The sequence below is a fragment of the Octodon degus genome, unplaced genomic scaffold, assembly GCF_000260255.1.
Source record: "Octodon degus isolate 3935 unplaced genomic scaffold, OctDeg1.0 scaffold00029, whole genome shotgun sequence".
Lineage (NCBI taxonomy): Eukaryota > Metazoa > Chordata > Mammalia > Rodentia > Octodontidae > Octodon > Octodon degus.
In genome coordinates, this window is record NW_004524605.1 from 16,823,165 (window position 1) to 16,850,094 (window position 26,930).

The 26,930-nt window shown below is 45.6% G+C and overlaps 1 protein-coding gene across 3 annotated transcripts in view; it reads right to left on the reverse strand.

Annotated features, from left to right (window-relative positions):
- Positions 1-26,930, reverse strand: part of Atp10b (ATPase phospholipid transporting 10B (putative)) — a 224,934-nt gene that overhangs the window by 48,573 nt on the left and 149,431 nt on the right. For 2 of the 3 annotated variants that reach the window (XM_023713139.1, XM_023713140.1), the window contains 8 exons: positions 24,672-24,778; positions 21,446-21,577; positions 18,672-18,799; positions 16,909-17,161; positions 15,638-15,876; positions 5,663-5,854; positions 3,358-3,958; positions 995-1,131 (listed from right to left, as the gene is read on the reverse strand). In XM_023713139.1, coding sequence (XP_023568907.1) covers positions 995-1,131; positions 3,358-3,958; positions 5,663-5,854; positions 15,638-15,876; positions 16,909-17,161; positions 18,672-18,799; positions 21,446-21,577; positions 24,672-24,778 — 1,789 coding nt within the window. The remainder of the gene's footprint in view (positions 1-994; positions 1,132-3,357; positions 3,959-5,662; positions 5,855-15,637; positions 15,877-16,908; positions 17,162-18,671; positions 18,800-21,445; positions 21,578-24,671; positions 24,779-26,930) is intronic. The other variant, XM_004629405.2, reaches the window with a different exon arrangement.

Below are 26,930 nucleotides of genomic sequence, written 5' to 3' on the forward strand. Positions count from 1 at the left end.
CTTGAGCGTGCTAAGGATATAATTCAGAGGATAGTAGTAAGCACTTGCTGCTGTCCCAGGTACTATACATGTATTGCCTTGGTTATTGTTTTATGAGGCAGGAACCATTAGCACCATTTTATAGGAGCAGCAACAAAACCTCGGGGAGGAAAGGAACATACTTAATGCCATGCATCTAAGAGTGGTGAGAGACTGGAGTTGTGCCAGGTGGGTGTGGCTTTATCGTGAGTGCTCTCAATCTATATTCTGCACTAAGACACAGAAAAGAGACCAAGAGCCGTAGGGATTTATGGAGAAGAAATCACTTCTAGCCATCTAGTATGTATGCCCATCACAGCACTCCTATTCGATGGTACATTTCTCATCACATGCCCCTGACTGGCAATTTATAGCCTGCTTCCTACCTCTTTCACTCACAGGAGTGCAAAGTCAAATATCTGCAGAGCATGAGATGGGTAATTTGTACAACTCTAGCTGGGTCAAGGCACTGTAGGCGCTGAGACCAGAAACAGAATACAGCTGAGCGGACCCTGTGTCCTTCATGGAAGGAATCAACTGCTATGTGGTTGTGGACAATTGATGCTACTCCATCGGAACCAAGTGTAACTTATCTCTAGATTTTCTAGAGAAACTAGAAATCTTGATTTTTAAATGACTACATAAAGAAAGTCCCACAATTAGAGTACCAGCAAAGAATACACATTTTAAAAGGCTACTTCAAAGACAAAAATGATAGTATTGAAAATTATGAGTTACAGGTTCTCCATTAGACACACAATGAGAAGTGCAGAGTGACAGTGCCACAGCAATAGGAGATCTTAACTGCTCAGATTCCTGCTCCAGAAAGCTTGTCACGGTTATGGAATTTTGTGGTGTATCAGAATGGCAAAGCTTACAAGTTTTCAAATAACGAATATTAAAGATCTTATATAAAGAAGAAGAAGAAAGGGCCTACTGCAGGGCAGGGGCCACTCAGCTGCCTCCAGTTACTCACAGCCTGCTGAGAGGAAGTGTCCCTCACCTTCTTGGCGATGCACAGGGTACGCAGGCCGTCTCTCGCATACAAGTCTAGATGTTTCTGGGTTCGGGCTTGAATTTTCTTCATCTTCTTTCCCAGGTCAGTGTCAGTGACTGTCAAATAGTCATTGTTTCCCATGAGGCCATGTACACAAATGGTAAGAATCCCTATTCCGCAGTAATCTGGGTTCTTCCCACTAGATGAGGACTGCTTTACATGAGGCATTTCCTCACAGCCATTCCTGGAAACAGGGAAGAGTGCTCCTGGCTGCCAGCTTGCCCTGGAAGGTGACTAATTCTAGGAGTCCTTATCTTCTTTTATCATCTCATCAAAAAACTAGCTGGAATAAGCGATGTTTAAGAAAGGCAGGTGGTCTAACGTATGGCTCTCAAACATGTGTTTGTATGAAAACCACCCAGGAACAGAAATAACAGGGATTTTCAAGTGCTATTAGAATCCCTGGTGAATCAGAGGACCAGATATCCAAATTTTTATTACCACTTTCAGTGCTGCTGCTTAGCTCAGATGTCAACTGACTTAGAGGCTGGTCTCTTAGACTCTGCATCACCCTATCATTTCCATCAGTTCTTGTGTCAAGCTTGGACCCAGGACAGCTACACACGTGGATCTCATTAGTTACATTCTTTGCCTTCTTGGGTTTGCTGACTTGGGCTTTCTTTCTACATAAGAGACGGTCTTAGAAAGAAATATATATATTTTTTATTTCCTATAACTCTGGTGTGAAAAATATGTCAGTGTGTTACTTAAGGTCCTTCTGGTTAAGTTTCCACACTACATTTCTTTCAGAATTAGTTTTGTTTTCTTGCAGTTCCAGTACTTTTACCTTTCAGGGAATGAGGCAGGTTTTATCAACCTGTCACAGACATCCCTTGTCAATTGCAGCATCTGCGAAGCTGAGCTTGGATTAGCTTCGGAATCCCTTACCAGTACTGGACTGAGACTTTCACTGGCCTGGCAGTAAACAGAATTTGTACATCTCACATGTTTCTGCCTACAGTGCAGAATTAGAAATGTAATTCTTAATAGTGAGATGAGCACAAGGGAATGCAACAAACTAGTTTTTCTCTTATGAACTACTCCCAGACTATTTTTAAACAATGAAAAAAATCTTTTCAAATAGTATCATCTTTCAGGTGCCTTAAGCATTGTCCATTTCCATATTTCCTAAACTCTTGCCTTCTGCTTGTGGGCTTTTGGATTTACATTTTTGCTTAGGCTGCCAGGAATCTCAGAGTCAAACTGAATGAGAATATATTAGACTTGGGATTGTTTTCCCTATTTTTCAAAAATTTGCCTCTCGATTGTTATAGTAACATTGTGGATGCGTCTTGTATTGGAACCATCCCCAATCCATTGTGCAATGAGGTGAGGAAATAAAGAAACACTTCCGGGGCCACTTGGATGGCTGTGGCCCAGAGAGAGCACTGTGGCGCCCTGGACTCCGACACACTGAATTCGCTTGTCTGCCAGTGTCTGGGGATGAAGAGAACTAATTAGCTCCCTTCCCATTCTAAACACTAATCAATCCCTGCAAACCTCCTGGCCCTGCTCCACAGCTGATAATGCAGGAGGCACAGGGCTGCCCGGGCAATTCTAAAGCTTGGCTAGAATCTGCTATCCTGGGAGAATCATAGCCCCATAACTGTCTTCTTCTTGTTAGCAATCAGGAAGCCGCTGCAAACTAATTCATGCTGCTCCAAAATTGGACTCTGATATGTAGGAACTTTGGAACATTTTTCTGGCTCAGTGCAAGTTTATGAAAATCTATCTGGGGGAGGCTGGGGAAAAGGATGATAAAGAGGGACACTGGAGGCTTCCCAGAGTGAATGGAGCCCAGTGTAGAATTCTGGCAGCAACAATGGGCACTGAACTGGGATTCGGGATACCTACGCTGAGGACTTAACACTAAATGATCTATGCTATCTAAGGCACTGCTCTCGCTGGCTTGAGCCGGCTTCTATCCAAAGTGAAGAGTCAGGCTATGGTGTGTTCAGGTGCAAAAAATGGTGTGAGCATAGCCCATGTGTAAATGAGCTTGGAAAAGTGGAGACTGGGATAAGTGAAGTTGAAGAAGCTTCTCTAGTAGAAGACTGTACAGTGTCCTTAACTTGCTAACGAGCACTGGGAGGCCTCAGGTCATGATATACAATGCAGCACATGCTAGGGATCTTGCTCTGAAAGCACCCTGTGAGCCTGTGTTCCAGGTGCGAACAATTGCTGTACCCCATGCCATGTTAAGTGGAGCTCCTTGTCACCCTTCCATGCTGCACCTCAAACTCTCCAGCCCTTTTCCTGGAGCCCTGTGAGGATGGACTCACCACAGGCTGGGTCTTCCAGCAGGTCCATGATGGTCGAGTCGGCCCCCTTGGTGTAGATGACAATCTCACGGGTCAGTGGGTGCCTCACTACCACAGACATTCTCTTTCTGACTGAGTCAAAGCCCAGGGTGAAGAGGACATCAAAGGTGAGGCAGATGCCCTGGGGCAGGCGCACGGTAACCTGCTCTGGTGTGCGGGACACCAGTGTGAAGCTGTAGGCATGGGCAGCGTGCACCAGGGCTGCCTCGTCGGGACTCTCAGCCTCGTAGCAGAGCTCAGGCTTGGCCAGGCCTAAGTCTGGGGCCTCCATTACTCCATCCGAGGAAGCACCTGACCCAGACCCCAGGATGTCGTTCTGGTCCCATGTGCTGCTCCTATAACCACCGTCGGTGGAGTAGTCACCACTGCACACAGATGCGTCGTCTTTCTCATCCGAGTCTGTGATGGGCCCATTGGCCCCCAGACTGTCCCCCAGGTCTGTGTCAGATGGCGCAGTGGATGAGAAGGACTGGCTGAGGCTCATTAGCTTTAGCCTCTGGAAGAGCTGCTGAATCTTCTCCAGGGATGTCCCCAGAGCCTTGTTAGGGGGTGGGATGGTGACCTGTGGGTCAAGGAGGAAAGCACAATGTTACTCTAAAGTTTGGAGATGCTTTTGCAGAACATGAAAGCAATTTTGCAGTAAGCAGAGTATGTGGGCCTTCTGTGGCCAGGCCAGGTCTCTTCTGTGGGCCTCAGCTGCCTATAAATGAGGGAGTTAGTGAAGATGTGTCCTCCAGGCCTGACATTCTAGGGATTGACAGTGTTCCATTTCCTCTGTTTTTTTGAGCATCCCATATTAGTTATGGTCACAAGAAAGGCCCAAAGGCAGAAGTCAGCTACTTACAGTTAGAGTTCACATTCCCTGCATCCTGATGGGATACTCACCTATTTTTAGCTTTGTATGAAGGCTTCATTTCATCCTTCCAGCAACCTTTTGGGATGCTGTCGATACTTTGATTTATGGACAAGAGGCCAAAGTACCAAGAGGGTAAGTCAATTGGCTATTGTCACACAGAGTATAAGCAACAAAGCTGGCTCAGGTCTGGGTCTGCCCTACCCCAGAAATTAGACTCTTAAGCAATCCTCAGGTTTAAGCCCCTTCATTAACTTTGGAAAGTTGAGAATTGGAGGCTATGTTTTCTGGTTCTTTTTTTGTGTGTGTGTTTTAGGGAAGGGTCTATAGGGTGTTCAGGGTCTCACTACTAGATCCCACTCGTAATGATCTGCCTGTTTACAGTCTCCCAAGAGCTGAGCTTACAGGTGTGTGCCACTATGCCCAGTCTCAGTTGCTGTCTCAGTGTGCCCCAGGGGCAGGGCCAGCAAGGCAGGCCCAGGGGATCAAACCCCCTAACCCTGCTGAGCTATTTAGCCTGCCAAGGTTATCTTTTCTAAAATGATACTTCTTCCCTTCTCAACAATAGAGTTAATTTCTCAGAAAGTGCTCCCTGTCTTCATAGTCTCCCTGAAAACTTCTAATTACTTGGTGACCTTTCTATGCCTGAAGTGACTCTTCAGGGTGGTTTTAAAACTGGGCATAAAAGGGGAGGCTGTGGTTGAGTGCCAGAGTGACTTGTCTCTTCTTGTTTTATAGCCCTAAGTTGTGCTACTTAATTATTCTCATCAGGGAGCCTGGCTGAGAGATTGTGGACACTTGAAGACAGATCTACCATTTGTAACTCTGTGATGGTGTCCACAAGACTTCAAAGTATAAATTCACCTAAATGGCCATCTGCCTACAGTATTTCCATGGGAATAACAGTACATGTAATGTAAATTATTTTCTAATCCTTATATAAAGGCAGAGTCAAATATTAAATGATATTATTAGGAACTATTTGGGAGTCACAGAGATGACTCTGCCCTGTGCTAGCCAGGCTTCTTGCGCTAAGATATTCAAGATTTCAGTCTATTTCCTCACTTGCTAACTCCAAAGACATGCTCACCAAAACTTTGGGTTGTGAGGATTAAATGATGATGGAGAGGAGTTGTTAGTCCGGGGACTGGCACATAGCCAACGGCTCAGGAAACACTCGCTCTTAGGATCTACCCTGCAGGCAGATAGACATGGTTTGGAGTTTTGCAGAGAGCTCTTGTATAAATTTTCTATTTTATCTAAAAATGAGGGAGGAGACCAGAAAAGGAGAAGCTACCCATCCAAGGCTTCACTGTGATGAAATGGTTACACCGTGACAGGACCCAAATGCCATACGACCACTTCTTCCCTGCCTCTCCTCCCCTCTCCCCCACAAACGTCCCTGGTCCTTACCCTCTGTCTTGGCTCAGTAGTTGTGGACACCATCACAGAGTTGCAGATTGCTAGAGCAAGGAAAAAATCGGCAATGGAGGAGGTGGTGGAGTGGGAAGGCTTGGCAGGTTTGGCCTCTGTCAAGGTCTCCAGCCACAGGGCAGCGTCGCGCACCTTGGTCAGTAGGTTTTTATCTGGAGTCACGTCTTTCTCCTGGAAGGGAAAGAGACAAGTGAGTCTAAAGGGGCTGGAAGGGCAGCCTCCGCCAGCAGGCTGTGGGCATTTCTGGAGGAACATCCCCTGGAGTCTTTCCTCCAGCACATTTGCCTTCTCCACAGGCCTGTGATATTAATGATTCTTATTTGATTCCCACTTGTCAACCAGGTCCATGCATTGACTGGCTCTCAGGCCTTAGGAGATCTTCTTTCCACTTTCCCTCACCATCCTGCCCATCCCAGCCACCTCTAGACATGTGCAGACCCTCTAGGCTTCCATCTTGGCCCTCTGCACTAACCTCTGAACCAATGTTGCTGGCTCTTTCCACTTTTTTTCTTAACTCTAATGCATGACCTGTGTGGTCTTCCTGAGGCTCCATTTTCTTCATGGTACCCTTGACTTCAAAAATCTTTAAATGTCTACTATTCAAATGATCAATTTATCTGGTATCTGGGTTCTTTTACACACTGCATTTGCAGTTTTACTCCCACTACTTTTCAATGTGGACCCTCAGATCACTCTGTAGCATTTTCTGCCTTCTAGGTACATACACCATGCTTCTCATCACACTTTGGTTGGAAAATTCTCTCCTGTCCACCAAAATCCCACCTAGATAGCAATAGTCATGAGAATTCCCACCTAACCTTGAATTTTATCCAGCTCACAATGAGTTCTTTCTTCTGAACCGTACTAGCAAGCTCTTAAACTTAGTGTTCATACCATCAAGCATGCAGATCAACAAGGGAAGTGGGGGAGGCAAAGATGAGGATGTTGGGGTGGTGGGAGCTGTGGATTGGGCAGGTCATACAGCTCCTGCCTGGTGCTGGCTTTCCCTAGTGCAGTGCTCTGATGATGGGCCACTCTGTTAAGTGCCCTGACTTCTCAGGACAAAACAGAGATGATATGCCACCTATCTTTTTTTTTTTTCTCCCTTTTTTTTAATTCTCTGGGCTGGATCTGACTCAATTGTTCACATCTTTGTCAAAGTTGCCCCTTGAACTGTCCCTTTAGAATTCACTGCATATGGATCTTTTTCTTTGTCTATCTTTCCCCTTTCTGACTTCTTTCTTCCTCCTCCTTTGCTCTCTTACCCTGTCCCTCACCAAGAACTAATGCCAGGATAGCTTAACTCCAGCAAGAATTAGAGGTGAATGGTTGGAGGAGATGGCAGTTGTGGCAGCAGTAAGTAATGTTTGGGTTGGTCCACCTCTTTTCTGCTATCTATACATGGCCCATTGTGAAATTTAGTTATACGACCATGCTTAATCTCTCCAGAGATAAGATAAGAACTTCAAAGATAGAGATCTAGACTTCCATCAGCTATGTTCTCTAGGGTTCTAACTGCAGCTTTATTTGATGTAGAATTTCAACAAATACTTACTCTCACTAGAGAGATATAACAAACTCATTTTACAGAGAAGCTTCCACCTAAGAGTACTCCTATCTGGATTCAGAATTTACAGTTAAAGTAAAGTTTAGGAGAGAGCTAGTGGTTGAAAAGAACAGATCGAGGGAATCTCAGTAGGTTAAGTGGTTAGGGAAGGGGAAGACTGGGATCCAATGAATTACAACTAAGAACTCAAGTTGAGACCCTAAAATCCCAATGGGTGAAGTATCCTAACCTTTCTAACTACTGAAAGACTATATAGAGTGATTTCAGAAGTTTGATTCCATTCTCCTAGGAGATTCTGGGGCAGGTAAGAGAGGGAGGAGCCTAGTCATAGGCATTTGATAGAAGTAGAACCCTTGTCAAGGGCCACATCCAAGTTGGGTGCATGTCCAGAGTCTACACACACACCTGAACTTGTTCACTCTTCTTAAGAGAATAAATCCTAGGAAAGGTCCTACTTACCAAAAGGGACCATGATAGTAAAATATCAGGTCTGCACTTCTCTCCACTTTCTATAAGCAGTGATGAACTATCCATGCCATGTGGCATCATAATTTTCAGAAAATGTGGGCAGGGTGCACGCAATGCCCTCTCTACTTTTTGCTATAGCTTTCATAATGGGGGCTCATATTCATGAAGCTCTTCCTACCTTCCCAAGCAATATCGTTCATGTGGCTTCACTGGGTTCTCACAGTTCCATTTGAGGTAAACTTAGCTAATGCCAACTTAGCTAAAACACGGAAAGATGGGCTAATTTGACCAGTGTCACCCAGTGAGTTGGTATTAGGTCAGAATCAGAGCTCAGACCTGTGGATTGCCATCACAGGGCTCTCTTTCCTGTGGTTGCAGGACTGTGTCTTGTTAATATTCCTGTGAAGAGTGTTTTCATCAGATTTCAGAGCCAGTACCTCTAATCAGTCCACCAGCACTACCCAAGGAACAAGAAGCACATTCCTTACAGTCGGGAGAACTTCTGTTCAGTATTTATGTCCCAAGCTTACCCATTTCTCACTGTTTGTTGGATGTTATCAACAACCCCTCACCCACGCACACATTAACTCTGAAAGTGATGCCCAGGGAAGTTAAGTGTGTGACCCAAAGTGACACAATAAATGGGAGAGATGCCATTGGGTGGACCTCAGCAGTTGGGAGGAATTCTAGAATTCTGGCTCTTAACTCTCATGCCAGGCTGGGTCCTCCATGAGAAGGGAGTGGCTTTTGAGACTGGCTGATGGCCAGAGTCTATGGGGGCCAACATCTCAGACACAGTGGTTGGGCTTGAATAATACAGTCACAGAGCATGAGCTCATGGAGTGGAGTGTATGAATAGGAAGCTGCTAAGCCTTACTGCAGATACCCAGCAGTGGGGAACAAGCCTGCAGGCCAAATCTGAGTCCGGGTGAAACTAAATCCTGGACAGGTGGGAAGGAACGGCTTGAGACCATGCACTAACTCAGGGTCAGACCCAGGATGTCCTTGCTTCCAACTTTCAGCCTTTTACAGCACATGCCACTGTGCCCCAAGTTATATATTATCAGTATGTGTTTCCAAATGGTGACACAGCTAACAATAATTGACTTCGCAACCTTTCACCTGCTAGTCTGTAAGGATCACAAGGGCAGGGACTGCCTCTGCTATGTTTCTGGTGCTTGGCAGGTTGCAGACACTCAAAAAACTCATTGACTGACTGTTTTAGGTTATGAGGCTCCCTGACCACTGATGTATCTTTGTTAAAGTTATTATTTAATATATTTCCACCAAATTATATAGCAGTGCATAAAAAAAGGCTCCTTCGTGCAGGGCCTGTTTTTTTCTGCATCAGCAGCCCCAGCCTGTGGGTGCTGGGAACAGATATCACTCAACCTGCACCAAGTCCCTGCAGCCCTGCCTCTGCAGGGCAGGGTTCTTCACAGCCCCTTCTGCTCCCGCTCACACTTCACAGCCCCTTCTGCTCCATTAATATGTAGGAACTCACTAGAGTGTTTGATAAAAGCCGTGCCTCTTCCCACTGCTGGCTCTTTGGCTAGTCTGTTTCTCTGAAGGAAAAGAGATATAAAGTGATGGGGCCACCAATTAGTTAATCAGGTTAGAGCTTGTGGCTGCCAGGATGACGCTTACATTTCATAACAACCCTCTTTGGGGAGGATGACATTGTCACTCACGATTGGCGCTTTTAGTATCTTAATGCATTTTCTGAGGAGGTGGAGCAAAGTAAGGCCCTTCAGCCAGTGCTGGTTGTAAATCACATGAGTCTAAAGCATGCATATAGTTGCTGCCGTCCTCCCACTTTAACTAGGAGGCAAATGAAGCACACTGAGGAATTTGCATAAGATCAAAAATCTCAAATAATATGCTGGCACTCAAACTTAGTTCTGCCTGCTGCAATGTCTGAATGTAGATGCTAATTCAACAGCCATGGGGGAGGGCTTGACTGCCTGCACTTGTAATAAGATCACAAGTGGTACTTGTGTTACCGGACCAAGACCCAGAGATTGAGCAGCAGGGGTCTGTGCCACCAGCCTGCCCTGTGGGTCTCCCTTCTCTCCTGGCTGAGAAGCGTTCCTGTGCTGAGGGCTGGGGAAGTAGGCCAAACTCCACTCTGCTCTTCTCTCAGTTTTAATGATAAGTCGCTGGCTGAGTACAGCATCTTGTCGCAATAGGAGCCCACAGAGCCCATCATAGAAATAAAGGATATTGCCACCTTGTAGCATGGTGCCTGTTACATCTGCACCTCCTTCACCCCTCCTAGACTTGTATCTTTAATTCCAAATGCTCCTACAAACCCCAATTCTTGTACAGATTGTCTCCTCTTGCAATAACCTATGCTCTCCATCCCCTTCCAAGGGAAAGGCTTCCTTGAGTTGACTTTTAATCTTGTCTCTCTAAGCAGAGTTGCAGCCTCACCTCTGTTGTGCTCTCACAGCAGGGCTGCGTCCACTGTCCCAGAAGACAGTGCAGCTCTGTAGTTGTGGTGTTTTTCACCATTTTCCCTGGGCTGTAAGGTCCAGAAGTCAGTGGCGATGCTCTATTAGCCAGCATATTTCCCCTGTCTAGTGCAGAGCAGATGCTTACTTGGTTGTTGGTTGACTAAGCATGTGGAAGTCATCCTAGGGACATATAGACAACTGACCATACATAAATGAACAAAGGAGGGAAGAAACAGGTCCTTCTAATTGTTCTTAGAGAATGTCTCAATTGGTACAATGTTTTGGAAAAAATAGATTAAAATGTAAAAGCTTCACATGTTTTCCAGTTTGGTAACTATGCTCTAAGAATTAATACTGTGAAAAATTCACACACATGCATAAACCCTCGATGGTTCATCCATTCAACAAATTCTAACAAAAAAAAAAATTCTGCAGCTCTTTATTGACTCTGCCTTTCTGTCCATCTACATGTAGGAAATATTCTCCATGAGTAAATTTTTTCCAAGATTAAATTTTTTATACAAGCAAAATTAAGCACTTTGTAAGATACACTTTCATCTGGGCAAAGGATGGACTTATATGGAGATCACGTGTGTGCTTTGAGAATCTGCTGCTGATCTTACCTCTAGAATTGAGGAGCAGAGGCAGGACTTTTCCACTGTACCATTCAGCCCTTCACTCTCCTAATCTTAATCTTATGGTTGTGTTATACTGTTGAAACAGATGGCCCTGGTTTCTGGGGAGGTGGATGCTGAAAGGTTCAGGGCAGCGATTTTTGTTCCTTGGTTAACACTGGGGTCTTGATGATACATAGTTTGGATAGAGAACAGGGGAAACTGAATGTTCATACATATTTACTAAAATAGCATGCAGATTATTAGGGCAAGCTTTCCCCAAGTGGGATGCCACTCCAAAGAGAATTCTCGGTGGGTTGTCCATCTTGTCAGACATGAACTGCTGTAAGCAGTGTCACTGTGACTATGTGCCACCATCTTATTTGGTACCCAAAGGAAGCACAGCTAAGAGGCCTCCCTTGTTCTGTGCTTGCCCTGTGTCACCACATCACTCTGGGACAGATTTATGTGCTGCTGATTAAATCAGGACTCTTAGCTAACCTCACAGTGGGAGGTGTGTGTGGCTTGACCCAGCTATCTTGGAGGGCTGTGGCATTCTTTTCCAAAGGCAAGAAGGCAGGCCAGCATTCAGGAGAAGAGGCCAGCGGCCAGTAACACCTCCCTCATTCCTGCCATGGTGCTGTCTACCAAGGACAGCAGGTCCCCCTAGGATGTGGTGGTAGGTCAACTCTTACCCAGGCTGACTGCAACTTTCCCGGTTACAGAGGCATTCTTGGTCTGTGGTCTTGGAAAACATGGTGCACAACTGGCCCTTCTAAACCAAGGTCTTGGCTGCTCAGATCTTGGCTGCTTAAACCAGGGAAACAAAGGCATTTCATCTCCCATCTCTCAGAGCTCACAGTTTCTGTAAGTATATGGCCCACCTTAAAGTCACAGTTCACTTTTTTATTTTTTTAGCACAACAAAGATGATTTATTTGAAGAAAAAAGATGGAAAAGAATAGATAGCTATCATGAGGTCATGTGGGCTTCAGAGCTAAAAGCCCTAAGTCACAGGTTTTATAGGCAATTAGAACATAATCGCTGATGCTTCCTTGTCTTTTTTAGTTAAAAAAAAAAAAAGAGCTTTGAGTGTTGTTGTTACTGTGGATTCTTGGTTTAGTTTTGGCTCAGACCAAAGAGCCAGGGAAACTGATGACCAGTTTCTTGGGAACTTTGTGGGATGTTTACCAGGGGTTTCAGATGCACAATCTGGTGCCTGAGGGTTTCAGATGAATATTGTGACACAGGTCACAAAGGGACAGTAGAGAACATGTGGATCTGAGAGACCATCAAACCAGACCAGAGGACAGATGAGCAGGCAGAGCGAGGCACTGAAGGCAGGAGGAGGAGGACCCAGGCAGGGCCAAGAGTGCGAAGACCCCCACATTCCCCCAGGGGCTGCAGAGAAGGATCCATAAACCACTGCAGGGATCATCTGCCTCACCTGGAGATCCTTCTCAGGTCGGCCCCTGTCAGCCCCAGCAGGCAGCCAAATTCAGGCCCCGTGCCAAAGCCTCTTGAGCTTCATGTGTACCTCTGGGAGCCACATGAACACTAGTTTTTTGTTTTTGTTTTTGTCTTTTTTTTGCAGAACCAGGGATTGAACTCAGACCCTTGCACTTGCCAGGGAAGTGCTTTTTCTACTGAGCCATCTCCCCAACCCCAACACTAGTTTCTGATAGCTGATGGTCCTCTTAGAGAGGCTCTTAGTCTTGGCTGCCCATTAGAATTTCAGGAAATAAAACTACAAATGCTCTCACCCCACTCTAGACCAAATATACCGAATCTCAGCAGGTGAGAGAGCTCTACCCTTGTACTCAATGAGAACTTGGCAGTTCCCTTCCATGCCATCAGCTGTACAAAGGTCTGTTGAAGGCAGTCAGGTTCTTTTTAGCAAGATTATTTCAAACCACTTTTAGTGATCTGTCTAGAAAATATAATTTCAAGAATTAAATCCTCATAAACTCAGGAGCCAGAACAATTATCCTAGTTTTCATGATGAGGAAATTGAGGTTCCCCATTCAGTACGCCGAGCAGAGTCAAGAAACTAAGTTACGGTGCATGGAGCTTCAGTACCTCATTCCAGGTAGCAAGTGTCTGGCACATCAATGTGAACATTATCTGATATATTTTTTAAAAAAGCCTTATGAGAACTTTAAGTATTTTCTGGAGATGAAGAAGGAATAGAAAGGTTTACTGCATTGCCTGTGGTTATATAAAAAGCCAGTCACAGAGCTAATGCCAGAACCTACCCCTCCTCACTTTTAGCCCAGTCTGTTCCTAAACAAACACTCAAGGATGCTATCATACTACTAAGCCCTGACTGCCAAGCAACCTCACTACACAACAGTGTGTTGTTTGTAGGAAGGACAGGTCACTACCTCCACTTGTCCAGCCTATGAGAATTGAGACTTAAGTCATGTGTCAGCTTTTCTATTGCTCCTGAGTGAAGTTAGAATTTGCTTTTGAAAGTGCCAGCTGGGCAGTACAGTGATGTCCTGGGTCTAGAGATAGCTCAGGGCTTTGTGCATTGCCCCCACCCCCAAACATCACTTCACCGCATGCATAGTCCCTGGCTCAGGGCTCCTGTGATTAGTGAACTGAACAAGGGGCAGTGTACTGGTGTGACCTCAAGAAAATCTTTGTCCTTTGGCTTGCACATTAGATGCTAATGATACCTATTAGAAGATATTACAAGATATATAGCATCTATGTCTAATGAGAATGCTCTTAATTCATTTTCAAAATAATTGGGTACATTGTTGAGGGGAAAGAATTCCATTTAGAAGGAAAGGATTAAAGAAGAGAACTATGACTCTGTGTGTGTATGTTTATGCCAGTAGAGAAGATTAAAAAAGAAAAGTAGAAGCACCCAATATAATCTTCCCAGGGACATCTACGGATCACATCCCTGCTGTGTTTTGAGGACATTCATCCTAATATGTTGTTCCATGTTCTTGCTAATGCTGCACCTCTGTGCATAAGGATAATACCAGAGAATCCAGTGAGTCCTTCAAGTTAGATGAGTAACAATCCCAAACACGACTCAAAAACTTTTTTCATTACAGTTAGGAAACACAGACCTGGGCTATGAAAACCAGATAACAATATAAAAATATTTTAAATATCACATTATATAGAAAAAACTCTGGTATTTATAATTACTACCTACCACGATTGCAAAAAAAAAAATTAAATATAAGTAGTTTCATGTGCATCAGGAGAGAAAGGATGAAAAGGTTCATTTTTAGAATTTAACATTTTAATAATGGAACCATAGCTCTTCAGAGACCATTGGTTAGCCAGCAGCTCTTCTAGGGCTCTCTGGCATTTTCTGAGTGCAGAAGATTCCAGATGCTGTGTTTTAGTGACCCTTGGAGAAAGAGCATGCTTAGACAATAGGGTGTCAGGAAGGGCCTCAGACACCTCGGTTATTGGTTTTTAGGGGTTGCTGTTCATAGGGGGCAGAGCTCAGTATCTTCATTTGCTACCTGGCTCCTTACTGATGGCTGTGACGAGGGACCCAGTGTGAAGAGACCTTGGCAGAAAGCCCTAGACCAGGTGCACACACCCAAATGCTCACAGGGGCCAGACACTGACCTAAGAGAAAGAAGTGGGTGGGGCAATTCTGACAGAGACTTTTTTTTTGTGACTTTATCACTCTTTAAGATTTATTTTTAAATTTCTACCCCCAATTTTTTTCTTGTGTAATTTTATTGAGAAATAGCAATGAGACAGTTTCAAATCAAATTGGTAGGACAGTTCCAATAATTAACACATTGCATACTGTCTTCCTAGTGGTTATTTGCTGTACAAGATGCAGACATGATATCCTATTTACAAACACCATTAGAACAAATTCCTTTATTCATTAAGAGAATGTAACTATATATCTATCCTAACCATTTTGAATACACAGATACAAAATGCACATTTGTCTGTATCCCCTTTTTTGTTTAGTTCTGTCATTTGAATATTATAAGTGTATTAACTCAGCAAACTATTCTAAAAGCATCCAGTAGTCCATAATAGTATTGGGTCTTCCGCTTGACTGGCAATGTCAGAAATTGTTGACATGAGTCCTCTACAGCTCAACATAACACCATGGCTTTATTTCTTATATTTTGTTTTTATACTTTTCTGCTAGATGGTTAAGACCAAGGTAAAGCAGGACCTATGCAACAAAAGTTGTAGCTTTTGGACTCAGTGAAATCCCCTCAGGATTTACCCTGAGATCCTGTACCGCAGATTGTAGAACCTTTGTCAGTGTCAGCCATGTGGATGAGTCACGGCCATTGCTTGGCCAATGTGTCTACCCCAAATTTATCATTTCACTTTTCTCAAAATGCACAAATCTTACATCCTTATCACTTTTCTTCCCATGTGATTAAAAACATGGGGCTAACAATTACTTCTTGTTTCTCTTACCTGTATCAGTGGGAAAGCACGTCATAGGAGTGCTGCTGGCTTCCAGCTCCCCAGGGACACCACCAGAGCACTGAGGAAGTTTGTGAAGACCTGAGCACAGGCACCTGGGCCACGTGATGCGAGCTCCTGCATGTACCCCAGTTGGTGCCATGAGGAAACACTTGTTTCATGTGGATAATTTTCTCAATTCCATTTAAAAAAGGAAAGCAAGAAATCTCCCAGTCTCCAACCATTGACCATTTGAAAGGACAAGAACTGTCCATATTGACAAAACTCCTCTCTGGACCCCATTCAAGACCACGAGCTGCCTTTTGGAGAGCTTGTCAGAGCTTCTGAGGTCTTGCCCACAGCCCAGCTTCCTCTTCCCTCTCTGCCCACAATAAGACACTTGCCATTCAAAGAAGAAGGATAGAACTTACTATGGAGCTGCTGAAGGCCACAGGCGGCTGTACACTGTCACAGTACCCTACAGACCTCTGCCGGGAGTGGCCCTGGATGGGCACCCGGGCACTCTGACTCCTCCTCAGAGGCTGGGCACCTCCTTGGCTTCTCATGGTTGAGGGCCTCTGGGTGCGTCTCGCTGGGAATGACAGGCACTGGTACTGGGCCCACTCTTCGCTGTCTGAGTCCACCTCTTTTAGGGTCTCCAGGCGCTTGGCTGTGAGAAAAGCATGGTCATGCCTTGTAAGACAGTGCTTAGGAAGATGCTAGACTGTGGTGCAAGGGGAAGGGCTTAGGGGGGATCTGTGCTGCTGTGGAAAACTGGTGACTGGGCTACCTGGGCTACCAGGGTGGGAGAAGAGGGTGCAGATCAGTCCCACAGATTCACATCCAGGCCCCGTTACCATCTAGGTATAGGACTCTCAGCTATGATGTCATCTGTGTCTATTTCCTCAGTCAGAGTTTATGGAAAAAATACCTCATAGGATTGTTTTGAACATTTAATGATATAATGTATGGAAGTGATTAGCGTAAGTACAGGTAATAGTAGCTGTTATTATTAAAAAGAGATTCAAAGCTTCCACAAAAACAGCAAATGATCACCATGGCAAAGGGGCATGGCTGCTTATGAGCTCTTCCTTTCTCTACCTCCCTATCTTTTAACCAAAAGAACAGATGATCTTCTGTGGGTTCTCTCTGTCTGTCTGTCTGTCTGTCTGTCTGTCTGTCTGTCTGTCTGTCTGTCTGTCTGTCTCTGTGTGTATAGGGTGTCTGGAGGAATCAAGTGAGTTTTATGAGCCACCTTCAGTCCCTGTACTATGACAGTCCAGGCATCTTATGGCCCTATCTCCTAAATCAAAATGTTGCCTGAGTGAACAATCTAAGACACCAGTTAGCATGGAAGGCATTTTCTAGTGCAAAGCTGACCAGGTGCCTCGATCTAGACCTACCCTGATCTGTCAGGTTAGGTGACCTGTGGAATTCCTAAGATTTGGCTATGGACTGGGTGCCCCATAGTCCCCAGTGCAGACCTAATCTTCCTCTTTTGAAAATGCTACCAGACAAGGGGGTCCCAGTACAAATTTAGAGGTGGTAAGAACAGCATCGTTCTGTGACAAGGAAGACTGGGTTATAGGAAGTTACTTGATAGGACACCCCACAGGCTACATGGGAAGACTGGGGCATCTTTTTTAAGGAGAAAAGGTCATTTCTCTTTTATAGCTAGGGAGGTGCACAGGAGACCTCGTACCATTTTCTTGGTGACAATACTCGCTGCCCATGATGGTGCAACGCCGGAAGACCATCTTGTTCTCTGTTAGGGTTCCTGTCTTGTCAGAGAAGATGTACTGGATCTGGCCCAGATCCTCTGTGATGTTGAGGGCTCGACACTGAATAGGCAGATCAGACTCTTCATCATACAGGTCAAGGTCATTGTGCAGAAAGAAAACTTGCCCAAGCTTCACCAGCTCAATAGACACATACAAAGAGATCGGGATCAACACCTAGGAGGACATAGATACCACTACATCAGCAACCAGGTGAATTCTGTGCTTCTGGGCTCTCCTGAGTGGCAAAGGCATTTGATTAAAAGTGGAGATTGGTTCACAGGAAGTACTCTTTCTGAGAAATTAAAGGTCAGTTAAAGGTCACATTGTCCTTGACATTTTCTTGGGGTGAAACTGAAAGAGACGTGTCCTTCAATTTGGGATGTCTGGATGCGACAGTCACTCATCACTGGTAATATAAATGTTACTGTCAATGAGAGAGCGTTAGTGCTTCTACCTGGAATCTCCCTCCACCTCCAGAGCTGTGCATGGAGAGCCCACCACCCACTTTCACAGGAAATCCCACTCATTGCTGATTGCTGTCCATCAATCCAATACCTAACCTTTATCCAGTGCTTTCTTTGTCTTGGATGCTGTTTGAACACTTGGAGTCACCAGAAACAAAATCTCTAGCCTTAAAGAGTTCACATTGGTTTCAGTGACAATAAATAAACAAATCCATGTGGGATGGCGGTAAGCCTCATGACAGAGAATAAAGGAAGAGGGTAAAGCACATGGGTGGGAGGGACTTTTTTTATAGACCAGGACCTTTGAGCAGGGAGTGAAGAAATGGGGGTAAGAGGTTATCTGTGGGCGGGGAGTTCCTGGTAGTGGGAGTGGCCTGCATGTCTGAGCACCTGGAACAGAGAACAAGCTTTGTACCTGAGCTAGGAGGAAGAGAGAGGCGGAAGGTGGGGTCAGGGTCAGGTCAGAGTCGGAGTCACTTAGTTGGCTGTGTGCAAGGACTTTGGCTTTCATTTTGAGCGATACAAAATTACCAACCGAGTCTCTGCTGAGGCCAATTATGCTCTGACTTTTAAAAATAATTAATTGGCTAAATGAATGACCAAATGCTTGAAAATACCTAATCTTTAATGGGAAACTGAAATACCTTCAAACACCACAAGAACTTTAATCTAGCTGGAATCTCATCAAAGCAAAACTACGACTTCTCTCATCTTTTATATAGACTATTTTCTTGCAGAGCATGAAGATGTAACAACATGCGTTGCTTTATCCTTTAGATTCTGTTGGTATTCTGTTTTGTTTCTTCTCCTATTCTGTTCTTTACCACCTCAACCTATGGGAATGATAAAACACTAAGTTGCTTTGTATGTTTCTCAGTGCTTGAGCTGTGGGTTCTCTGTAACCCTCTGTACTACTTCATCTTCTTTTGATCCTAGGTCATTAGCATCCTGCTTGTTCTGTACTGGGCACAGGGAAAGCACAAGTGGCTCACAGTCGTAAACTTGCTCTTCAGCTGCAAAACCTGATCACCTTTTTCCTCCAGCTGTATCTGAAGGGCTGGGTTCTCTTTCCAAGGCAGGGAGACCACCAATGTGAACACTTACAAAGACCTGTAAGAACCCAGGAACCACCTCTTCATCAAAGTCAGTTACTTCCTTCTTGGAGCCAGTGTTGCCTTTTCTTAGTTTTCAAAGCTGCAGGGGTTGGGAAGGCTTCCTACCTGGAGCAGGATGATCATGGTGAGGAACATGTAGAAGCCCCCTAGGGCCGGGGGAAGGAAGTTGCCATCGGCATCGGGCACATCAAAGGGAGGGTGTTCTTCAAAGGTCCTGTTCCAGAGGCTGTGACCTGGGAAGAAGAGGAGCTGGGGGTGAGATCAAACTTCCTTTAAAGATGCTTAGGTACATCTTCCCCTGACCTCTTTCTGGAAGTGGGTGTGCTCTGGAGGACCCATCCTTCCTCTATCCAACTCAGGTGTGACTGTCTGCTGGCTTTACCATGGTCCTTTCTGTATTCTATACTTTGATCAATTGATTGAATGATGGTCATTAAATGTATTTTACCAGAGGAGATTAGAATAGGGATTGCTTATATTTTGATAAAGTCTGTTACATAGGGAACACTGTTTCTGCCTCTGCAGAGGGGCTGACAATACTTGCTACCTGTAGATCATGCAAGATAAAGTGTATTCGGCCTCTGCCACTGAGCTTCCTAAACCTCAGGGTCCTCATCTATTAATTAGCAATAACACTCGCTCCATCTGATGACAGTGAGGGGAGAGTACTCTAGTGTAGAATGCTCTCAGCTCCAGGGAAGGAACTCTAAGGAACAGCAAGCCTTGAGTGTGATGATGCCCAACCCAGTGGCACGTCTTTGCCCAGAAGATTGGGCCAAGTGCCATTGCACGTGGCAGGAAGAAGGAGACTTTCAGACGCTATCTGAAGGTGATATAGAACAGATGACTTGGCACAACCTAAGGGTCCCTTGACACCAGAAGAGCAAGTGAAGGACATGGGTAAAGCCAGAGAAGTCTGCAAGGAAGAGGAGGGGGTAGGGAGAAGGAAAAGTAGGAGAAGGGGAGGAGGACTTGAGGAGTCTGGAGATGGGCTGATGATGGGGTTGGGGAGAGAACTCAGGCCAGAAGAGGATACCTGGAGCAAAGAAAAAAGAAACACCATTCTTACAAAATTAAAGTAAATGTGTAAAGAACCCTGAGTGCGACTGGGTCTCACTGGAGACCTTTTTTTCTCCTCCAGGGCTCTGCTTTCATGAGGCACCAACAGAATCCTGCTTGATGTAGGAGTTGTTATTCTTGTATAGACTTCTGACCCCTCCTCTATGAACTCTGTCTGATTATTGTTTTGGGAAATCTGCCAAGCTAATTTAGGCTGTCGTTGCCTTGTCTCTCTGTGTGGCCTTTTAATCCTTAACTTTCTTTGAAGAGGATCTCAATGGTCCTTTCAGCTTTGACCTAGCTGGAACACCTGTCCCATGGCAGAGGCAACAAACAGTTCTGCAGTGGCCCTTGTGGGTGGCAGTGGATGATGGCTGCCTTCTTGGGGCCTCTCCCTCCCACCCTGGGTGCTCTCTGTACACCTGTGGGCTATCCTCACCTGGAATATTGCTAGACTCATTGTAAGGCTCAATTCAGATGAGACTCTCCTAGTGCCCACCTGTCTGCTGGCAGAGGCATTTTTCTTAACTCAGAGCTTGGTGCCCTTGGCAAACAGAGGACATCCTTAAAGAGCTAAGATGGAACCTGGGATCTTCTGGAGACATCTGATGACACCCAAACACTTACACTGGATGCCTCAAGCACTTGGCCCACTGAGGCACAAGACACCCAGAAGATTCTGACCACTGATGCTTACTAAGATCTTGCCCCTAATGTCCCTTGTCTTCTGACAAGCCCTATAAAAAAGTCTGATTCTCTTTGTTCTCTCCATACAATCTTTTTGTCCTCTGTCTGCCTGCACTCATGCACAATAAATTCCACACCTTGTTGCCTTGACATAAGCCCAGTGGTCTCTGCTGATGTCTGCCTCATGCTGTTGCTTACGCTCATCTGGAAAGTATATGAGGCAAAAACTTCAGGCCGTCTTTGAGACAAAGTCCCCTGTGGTCAGTCACTGTGGCACACGCCTGACAGTTCTGAGCCCTGCATTACCTCTGGCTTTCAGATATGATCTTGCTAAAGAAGTGATGCTGTCATTCTAAGGCAGTGCTGCTCACTGGTTATGTTCTGAAGGTGGGGAATTCAGTGTGATTTCCTCCTCGGTTCCTCTTGGATTCTCCTTTAGCATCCTGTGAATTGTCCTTAGATTTATGCACAAGGGTAGGAGAAAACCAGCCTGCTCGTATGTTAATCCTAACCTAGAGAAATGGATTCGGGGCTTCTCACTTCCAGAGCTGTACCAGAATAAATGTGTACTTCTGTTTTTTCTTTTCTTTTATTTTTTTGATACCGGGAATTGAACCCTGCACTTTTACAATGAGCTACAACCACAGTCTTTTTTTTTTGTTTGGAGGCAGGGTCTTGTTAAGTGGCTCAGCTGCCCAGGCTGCCCTCTAACTTGCAGTCCTTTGGTTTCAGCCTCCAGGAGTAGCCTGGCCATCTGTGCTGCTGTGAGCCAGTTTGTGCTAATTTTTTCCAGCAACAACACAAAGCTCATTGGTACCAATCTGCGGCCCCTTGTCAAGAGGGAAGGATTGTGCTTTCATGTCTCTTCACACCTTTTCGCTCTTCCCCTCTATACTGCTCTCCACCTTTCTGTCCTTCCATGGTCAGATAATGTATAGGTGACATTCCTAACATATAGAGGGTATACTACTTTCAGGAGGCTTTGCTTGAGTTTCCCTCCATGGCATCCTATTCCTGTATCTCTCCTTAGTCCCATTTTATAGAGGTGGAAACTGAGGCTCAGAGAATTAAAGCAAATTATCTGAAGAGACAATGGCATCACGACATGTTTTTGCCCCCGGCATATTCCATACCTATGGCTCCACAGAGGCACATGAGGAAGAGGATCCCAATGCAGAAGAAGACGTCCGTGTTCATTCGGCGCTCAATCTTGCTGCGCTTGTACCGGGGGCCGCTGTTGTTCAGCATGGCTTTTGTCTCATGGCCTTTGAAAGAAAATGGGGCATTCAGTCCCTGAAACCCCTTATGCTCTTACCGGACCATACCCGTGGCTCTTCTCACAGGGCAGCTTCTGATAAAATGAGGCTTCGTTCGCTAAGCAGAAGCTGCACTGTACACCCCCAGGGGGCACTACTCGCTCCACAGGGGTCAGAGGTGTATAAGCTCATGGTGACAGTCTTCCAGCAAGGGGCAGGGCAGGGTCTTGAGGAAGGACTCTCTTTCTCTGATTTGTATGAAGGCAGTGTTCTGGCTGTGATGGGTGAGAGGTGGGATGCAATGGAAAGAGGACTGCTTCAGTCTTCTGTGAGGATGCACAGGAAGTGAGACTACCCCAGTGATTAATCAGTTCCATGGAATAAACCATAGGTAGCCACTGAGGGGCTAAGGCAGGTAGGCAATGGTGTTCGACAAAGCAGAGAAAGCTTCACTGAGGAAGTGATGTTTATGGGAGAAAGAAGAGTGGGAGAAGAGTTTCAGGGTGGGGGAACTCTTGTATGCCAAAAGCTTCTTGTAGGACAGTGGTCATTAATTTCCATCATTATTTCTTGGATTATGTTGAGGTTTTGGTGTTTCCTGGGTAAGAATATCACCACGGCACTATCCCTGCCTGAACAGCTCCTACTATCCTGGGAATTGGCTTTACATTTTGTTCATAGAGGGGACAAGGAGTTTTAATACTCTTCCTGTCATCCTCTTTTCTAGGTCAAGCAACTGAGGATCGGACCTGGAAGGGACCTGCCCAAAGTGAAAGAATAAACACCACAAGTCATGGTGGGAAGGCCGGATTCTGATTCCCAACCTACACTATCCAGCATCCCATGGTGCCCAAGGCCATGCCACAAGAGCTAGGAGTCTGCCAGACATTATCTTTAGGCATCCCCTCTCCCTCAGGCTGATGAATTTTAATTACTGCACTGTATGCCTCAGCAGTCAAGTTTGAAAATACTCATCACGTATTTTCCATGCAAAATGAAAGAAAACCCACATACCAGCCCCAGAAGCAACTGGTTTTAATGCTGTTTGGTTGGTTGCTGTGTAGATTTAAAGCAGCAATGAAACAATAGGAGTAAACACTCTGGCCTCATTGAATTGCACTCAAGTTGTGGGGCTGGTGAGGTCTTCTGGCCACACAATGAGCACAGGTCAGCAGCACATCTCTTTCTGCCCACCATGAGGGCCCAGAACTACCCTTTTACCTACTGCCCCTCGTCCGCTGAACCCTCTGCGGTCTCTAGACCTGGGCTCCAAGGTGCAGCCAAGAGGCAGAGTCAGATAGAACTCAGCTCTGCAGATGCTGTATGTGTCCTCCGTCAGAGAGTTAATCTCAGGAGACAGCAGAGTAAGAGGGATGAATGCCTTCGTACTTCAATTTCCCTTTGTAAAATGGTAGAGAAAGGCTGTGCATTTAGGGTGTGGAGTGAATTAATGTACGGTAGGTTCATTCCCAGCACACAGAAGCTATGATGTTTGTTGTGAGGAGTACACAGCTTGAGCTGAACCCCTTCCTTCTGCAAAGCTCAGTGTGCCCCCTCTGGGCCTCTGAGGCTGATGTCCTCCTATCTAGTTGACTGACAAGGGAGAGAAGGAAACTCTCGGCCAGCTGTTCTCAACCAGAGCTGCCTTCACTCCTCAGTGGACATTTGGCCATATCTGGAGAAGGTTTTGACTGTCATGAATTGGGAGAGGAGTGAGGCTTATGTACTGGGCACATACAGGCCAAGGAGGCTGCTAGCTTTGTTGAGCAAGACAGCCCCTTGCTGCAAAAACTACTCCAGATCAAAATGCCATAATAGCAAGGTTGAAGGCCTCTGCTCTAGGCTGTATCACTAATCAGTGTCCCATGTGTTCACAATTATTTTGAGCGCATGGTTCATTCTCGGCATTGTGTTCTGTTCTTTTCACAGATAACCTCATTTGAACTTTATACGCATATAGGGCAGAAATCCTTGATCCTTTTTGCAATGAAAGTTTGACCAACGAGCACAGGAACCTGCAGAGCATGACCTGGACTTTACCCTGGGCCATCAGGCTACATGTTAATACTGTCCCCAAATGTGTCCCCTCATATCCTACTCCCATCACCCACTTGGGGGTTCTTCTTTGTTTTTAACAGAGATTTCAATTTCAAAAAGCAAAAGGAGCAAAAGGCCTGTACTATGGTCTGAATGTTGTTTGTTTTTCCAATGTTCCTGTTTTTAGAGCTTGGTCTATGATGTGGTGAAGCTGGGAGGTAGGGCCTTTCAGAGACAGGACCTAGGACATCGGTTGGGGGTGCATCCCAGGGAGGACTGTAGGACTTCACTGTCTCTCTGCTTGCTGTTATGTAGTTGTTCCTTCACACATGGCTGCCACTGTGGTGTGACCCAGCTGAGAGTCCTCACCAGAACCGAGGCAACGTCAGCACCATGTCCCCAAACCTCTCAGACTGTCTGTGAGTTAAATACACCTCTGTTCTTTACAAAGTCAGCCAGCCTGTGATCAGTATGGTAGTGAACAGTGGACTAAACCCCCAACCCCCACCCCAGGGTTATAAAATAACAGGGAAAGCAATGACAAAAGTACTAACTGGGACTGGGGATATGCTCAGATGTAGAGCCCGGCCAGCTGTGCGAAGCCCTGGGTCTCATCCCTAGCACCACGTAAAGTAGGAACTGCGGTCTCTGAAGTTCTCCCATCACTGGACAGTGTTGGGTGCCTTTCATGTTTTGGTTTATTTGATCCTCATGCATCCTTTTGAGAGAGACACAGATATTTCTCTCACTGTACCATGAGGACATTGAGGTCTGAAAGGTGAAGTTGTTTGGTGAGGTTATTTTGCACACCAGAGGAAGTTCTCTCCACCCTTCCTTACTGTCACAAGACCACTGAGGTGAATGAATATGAACCCCTTTCCCTGTGTGGTTCAAAAGAGTAATGCTAACTCAGCTTCTTGTGGGTAGAGTAAGCTGCTGCGACTCCCAGCCTCAGTCTCCTTAGCTGAGATATGGGAATTTCCATGGTTTTCAGCCTGTATGTTCCCCGTAACTGAAGATGGAGTCATGGGAGGTTGGCCATAATGAACTGCCCAGAGACAGGTACCTGTGTAGATGACAATGCCAACAGCTACCTCGGTGTTTCTGATGGTGCAGCCTCGAAGCAGAAGGCTCTCACTGCCAAAGCCAGTCCTGGTCTGGTCAGGATGCTCCCTGGAAAAGGCAAATGAGAGATGGTGTGGTTTGATGGCCTCTCTGTGGTCACTGAATAGGATCGCGGGGACATAAGCTGGTGAGCAGATGCAATCCTCCCTCTTCTCTGTTCTCAGAGGAGCAGTGATAGCTGTGAATGTCTCCTTTGTGTTCAAGGTGTTGTTTCACTGGCCCTGGAAGGCCCCCGTTGGGCCCAGACTGCCCGCTCAGAGGAAATCCTCATGAACCCACGCAATACGCAGAGCCTGTGTTGGCTTTAGGCAGCGTGCCCCTGACCTCTTACCCACCTGCTGGGCGCCAGACCCATACACGAGAGCACCTAAGTCCGTGGTGACGCCAGGAGCTCCTGCTCCTCACACTAGGACACTGGTGAAGGCGGAGCTTCGCCAGGAAGGGCATGTGGCAGTCCTGCTGCGAGGCTCACTCCCATTCCCTCCTACACTGTTCAGGCTCTCGTCAAATGAGCAGCCCTTCGGAGGTGGACAGTGGCCCTCTGCCCAAGTTACCAGAGGTGAAGTGAAGGCTCTTCCTTCCCCTACCCCAGGGAGCAGGGCCATTTTCTACCTCACAGTAGAGGTTTTTGAGCCCAACTGACTACATTCCTTTGCTAGGTTCTGGCCCTTACTCTATCGCCACACCTTTCTTTGGGATTTCCAGCAAGTTTAAATAGAATTTACAACCAACACTAGGGAGAATAAAAAATAATAATCTGAACTCTGAAATGTGCTTTCCCTTATAGCTCAATATTTCATTTCTCTACATCTGGTTGTAAGTCTTTTCTATGTATTCACTCTATTAAGCCCTGGGAACAACCTTGTAAGCTAGATCCTATTATAATACCCACTTTAAAGATAGGAAAATAAGCAAGTTCATAGGGCTAGTACGTGCCAAAATGGGAGTCGGGCTTACGAAGCCTGGCCCTAGAGTGCTGTGAAGCACCCAGTGTGCCTTCTAATGTTACTATTTCCTCACTGTGTTTATAGATGATGGTCACCTTCATGACTTTGCTTGACCATCTGGGGCTCTGGAAAGGTAACAGGTTAGCCTCACAGGTGAAAAGCCACTCAGAGAAGATGAGAGGTTTTCCCAGAGCCACATAGCTGGCACCTGGAGCATCCCAGGGTTGGGGCATCTGGGTGACCGACACCAACCCTGTGGTGCTTCTGCTGCCTTAGATCCTCCCCATTGTCTGACATGGAATCAGAGTCATCCCGTCTTCCTCTCTATGACTCTCCCAGGGAAAACACCCTTGTTTCCTGCTACAGTACTGTTAACCCTCTTCCCCTAGTTGCCTATCCCACTTTTTAATAAAGAAGGGATGTTGGATAACAATAGTTAGGGTAGAATAATAACCACTGAGATTTCATTGCTTGCACTTCCACTATGGCCGTCACTCCATTATGACTGTCCATGTATGGCAAGAGACACTGGTTTTCCATAAGGTCAGTGATATGAATTTTCCTTTTGAAATAAATTTAATAAAAAACAAGCCAATGAAACGTTCAGTAGATAAATATATAGTTTTTTTTTTTTTTTGGTTTTACAAATGTGATAAAAATCATGAAGGCCATCCAAGAATGACTTCTGGGGACCCAATCGCCTTTTCAACAAGGAGCAGTCTGGCTGTGGACTGAATGGTGGGCTTGGTAAATCTTGACTGTGTCACATTGGTAGCTTGTGGCTTAAAGAACCACTTTTCGGTGTGTCCTGTTTATAGGGAGGCTCTACTGAGGAGACTGGAGAGGGGCATTTCTTGGTTTTGCCACTGTTAACACTTTAGGCAGGGTAATTTTTATTGTGAGGAGCTGTTCAGTGCACTGTGGGAATTTGGATAGCATCCCTAACCTCTATCCACAGGATGCCAGTTGTGCTTCTTCTCAGTTGTGACAACCTCAAAGGCCTCTAGAGATTGTTAATTGTTCCCAGGTTTGGGAAAAGGGAGATGCTGCTTGGTGGGAAACCACTGTTCTATACAGAGTTGGTTGTTTAAAAGTTGCATTTTCAAAATTTACACAGCTAATACTTCAACCAGGTCATCAAAAACTGTTTATCTTTGAGGCAACCCATGTACTTACAGGGAACTCTTGAATTAAGGTGACCCACCCAAGCTTCTGGGAACCCCGATACATCAGACCAGGGTTTTTTTTCAGGA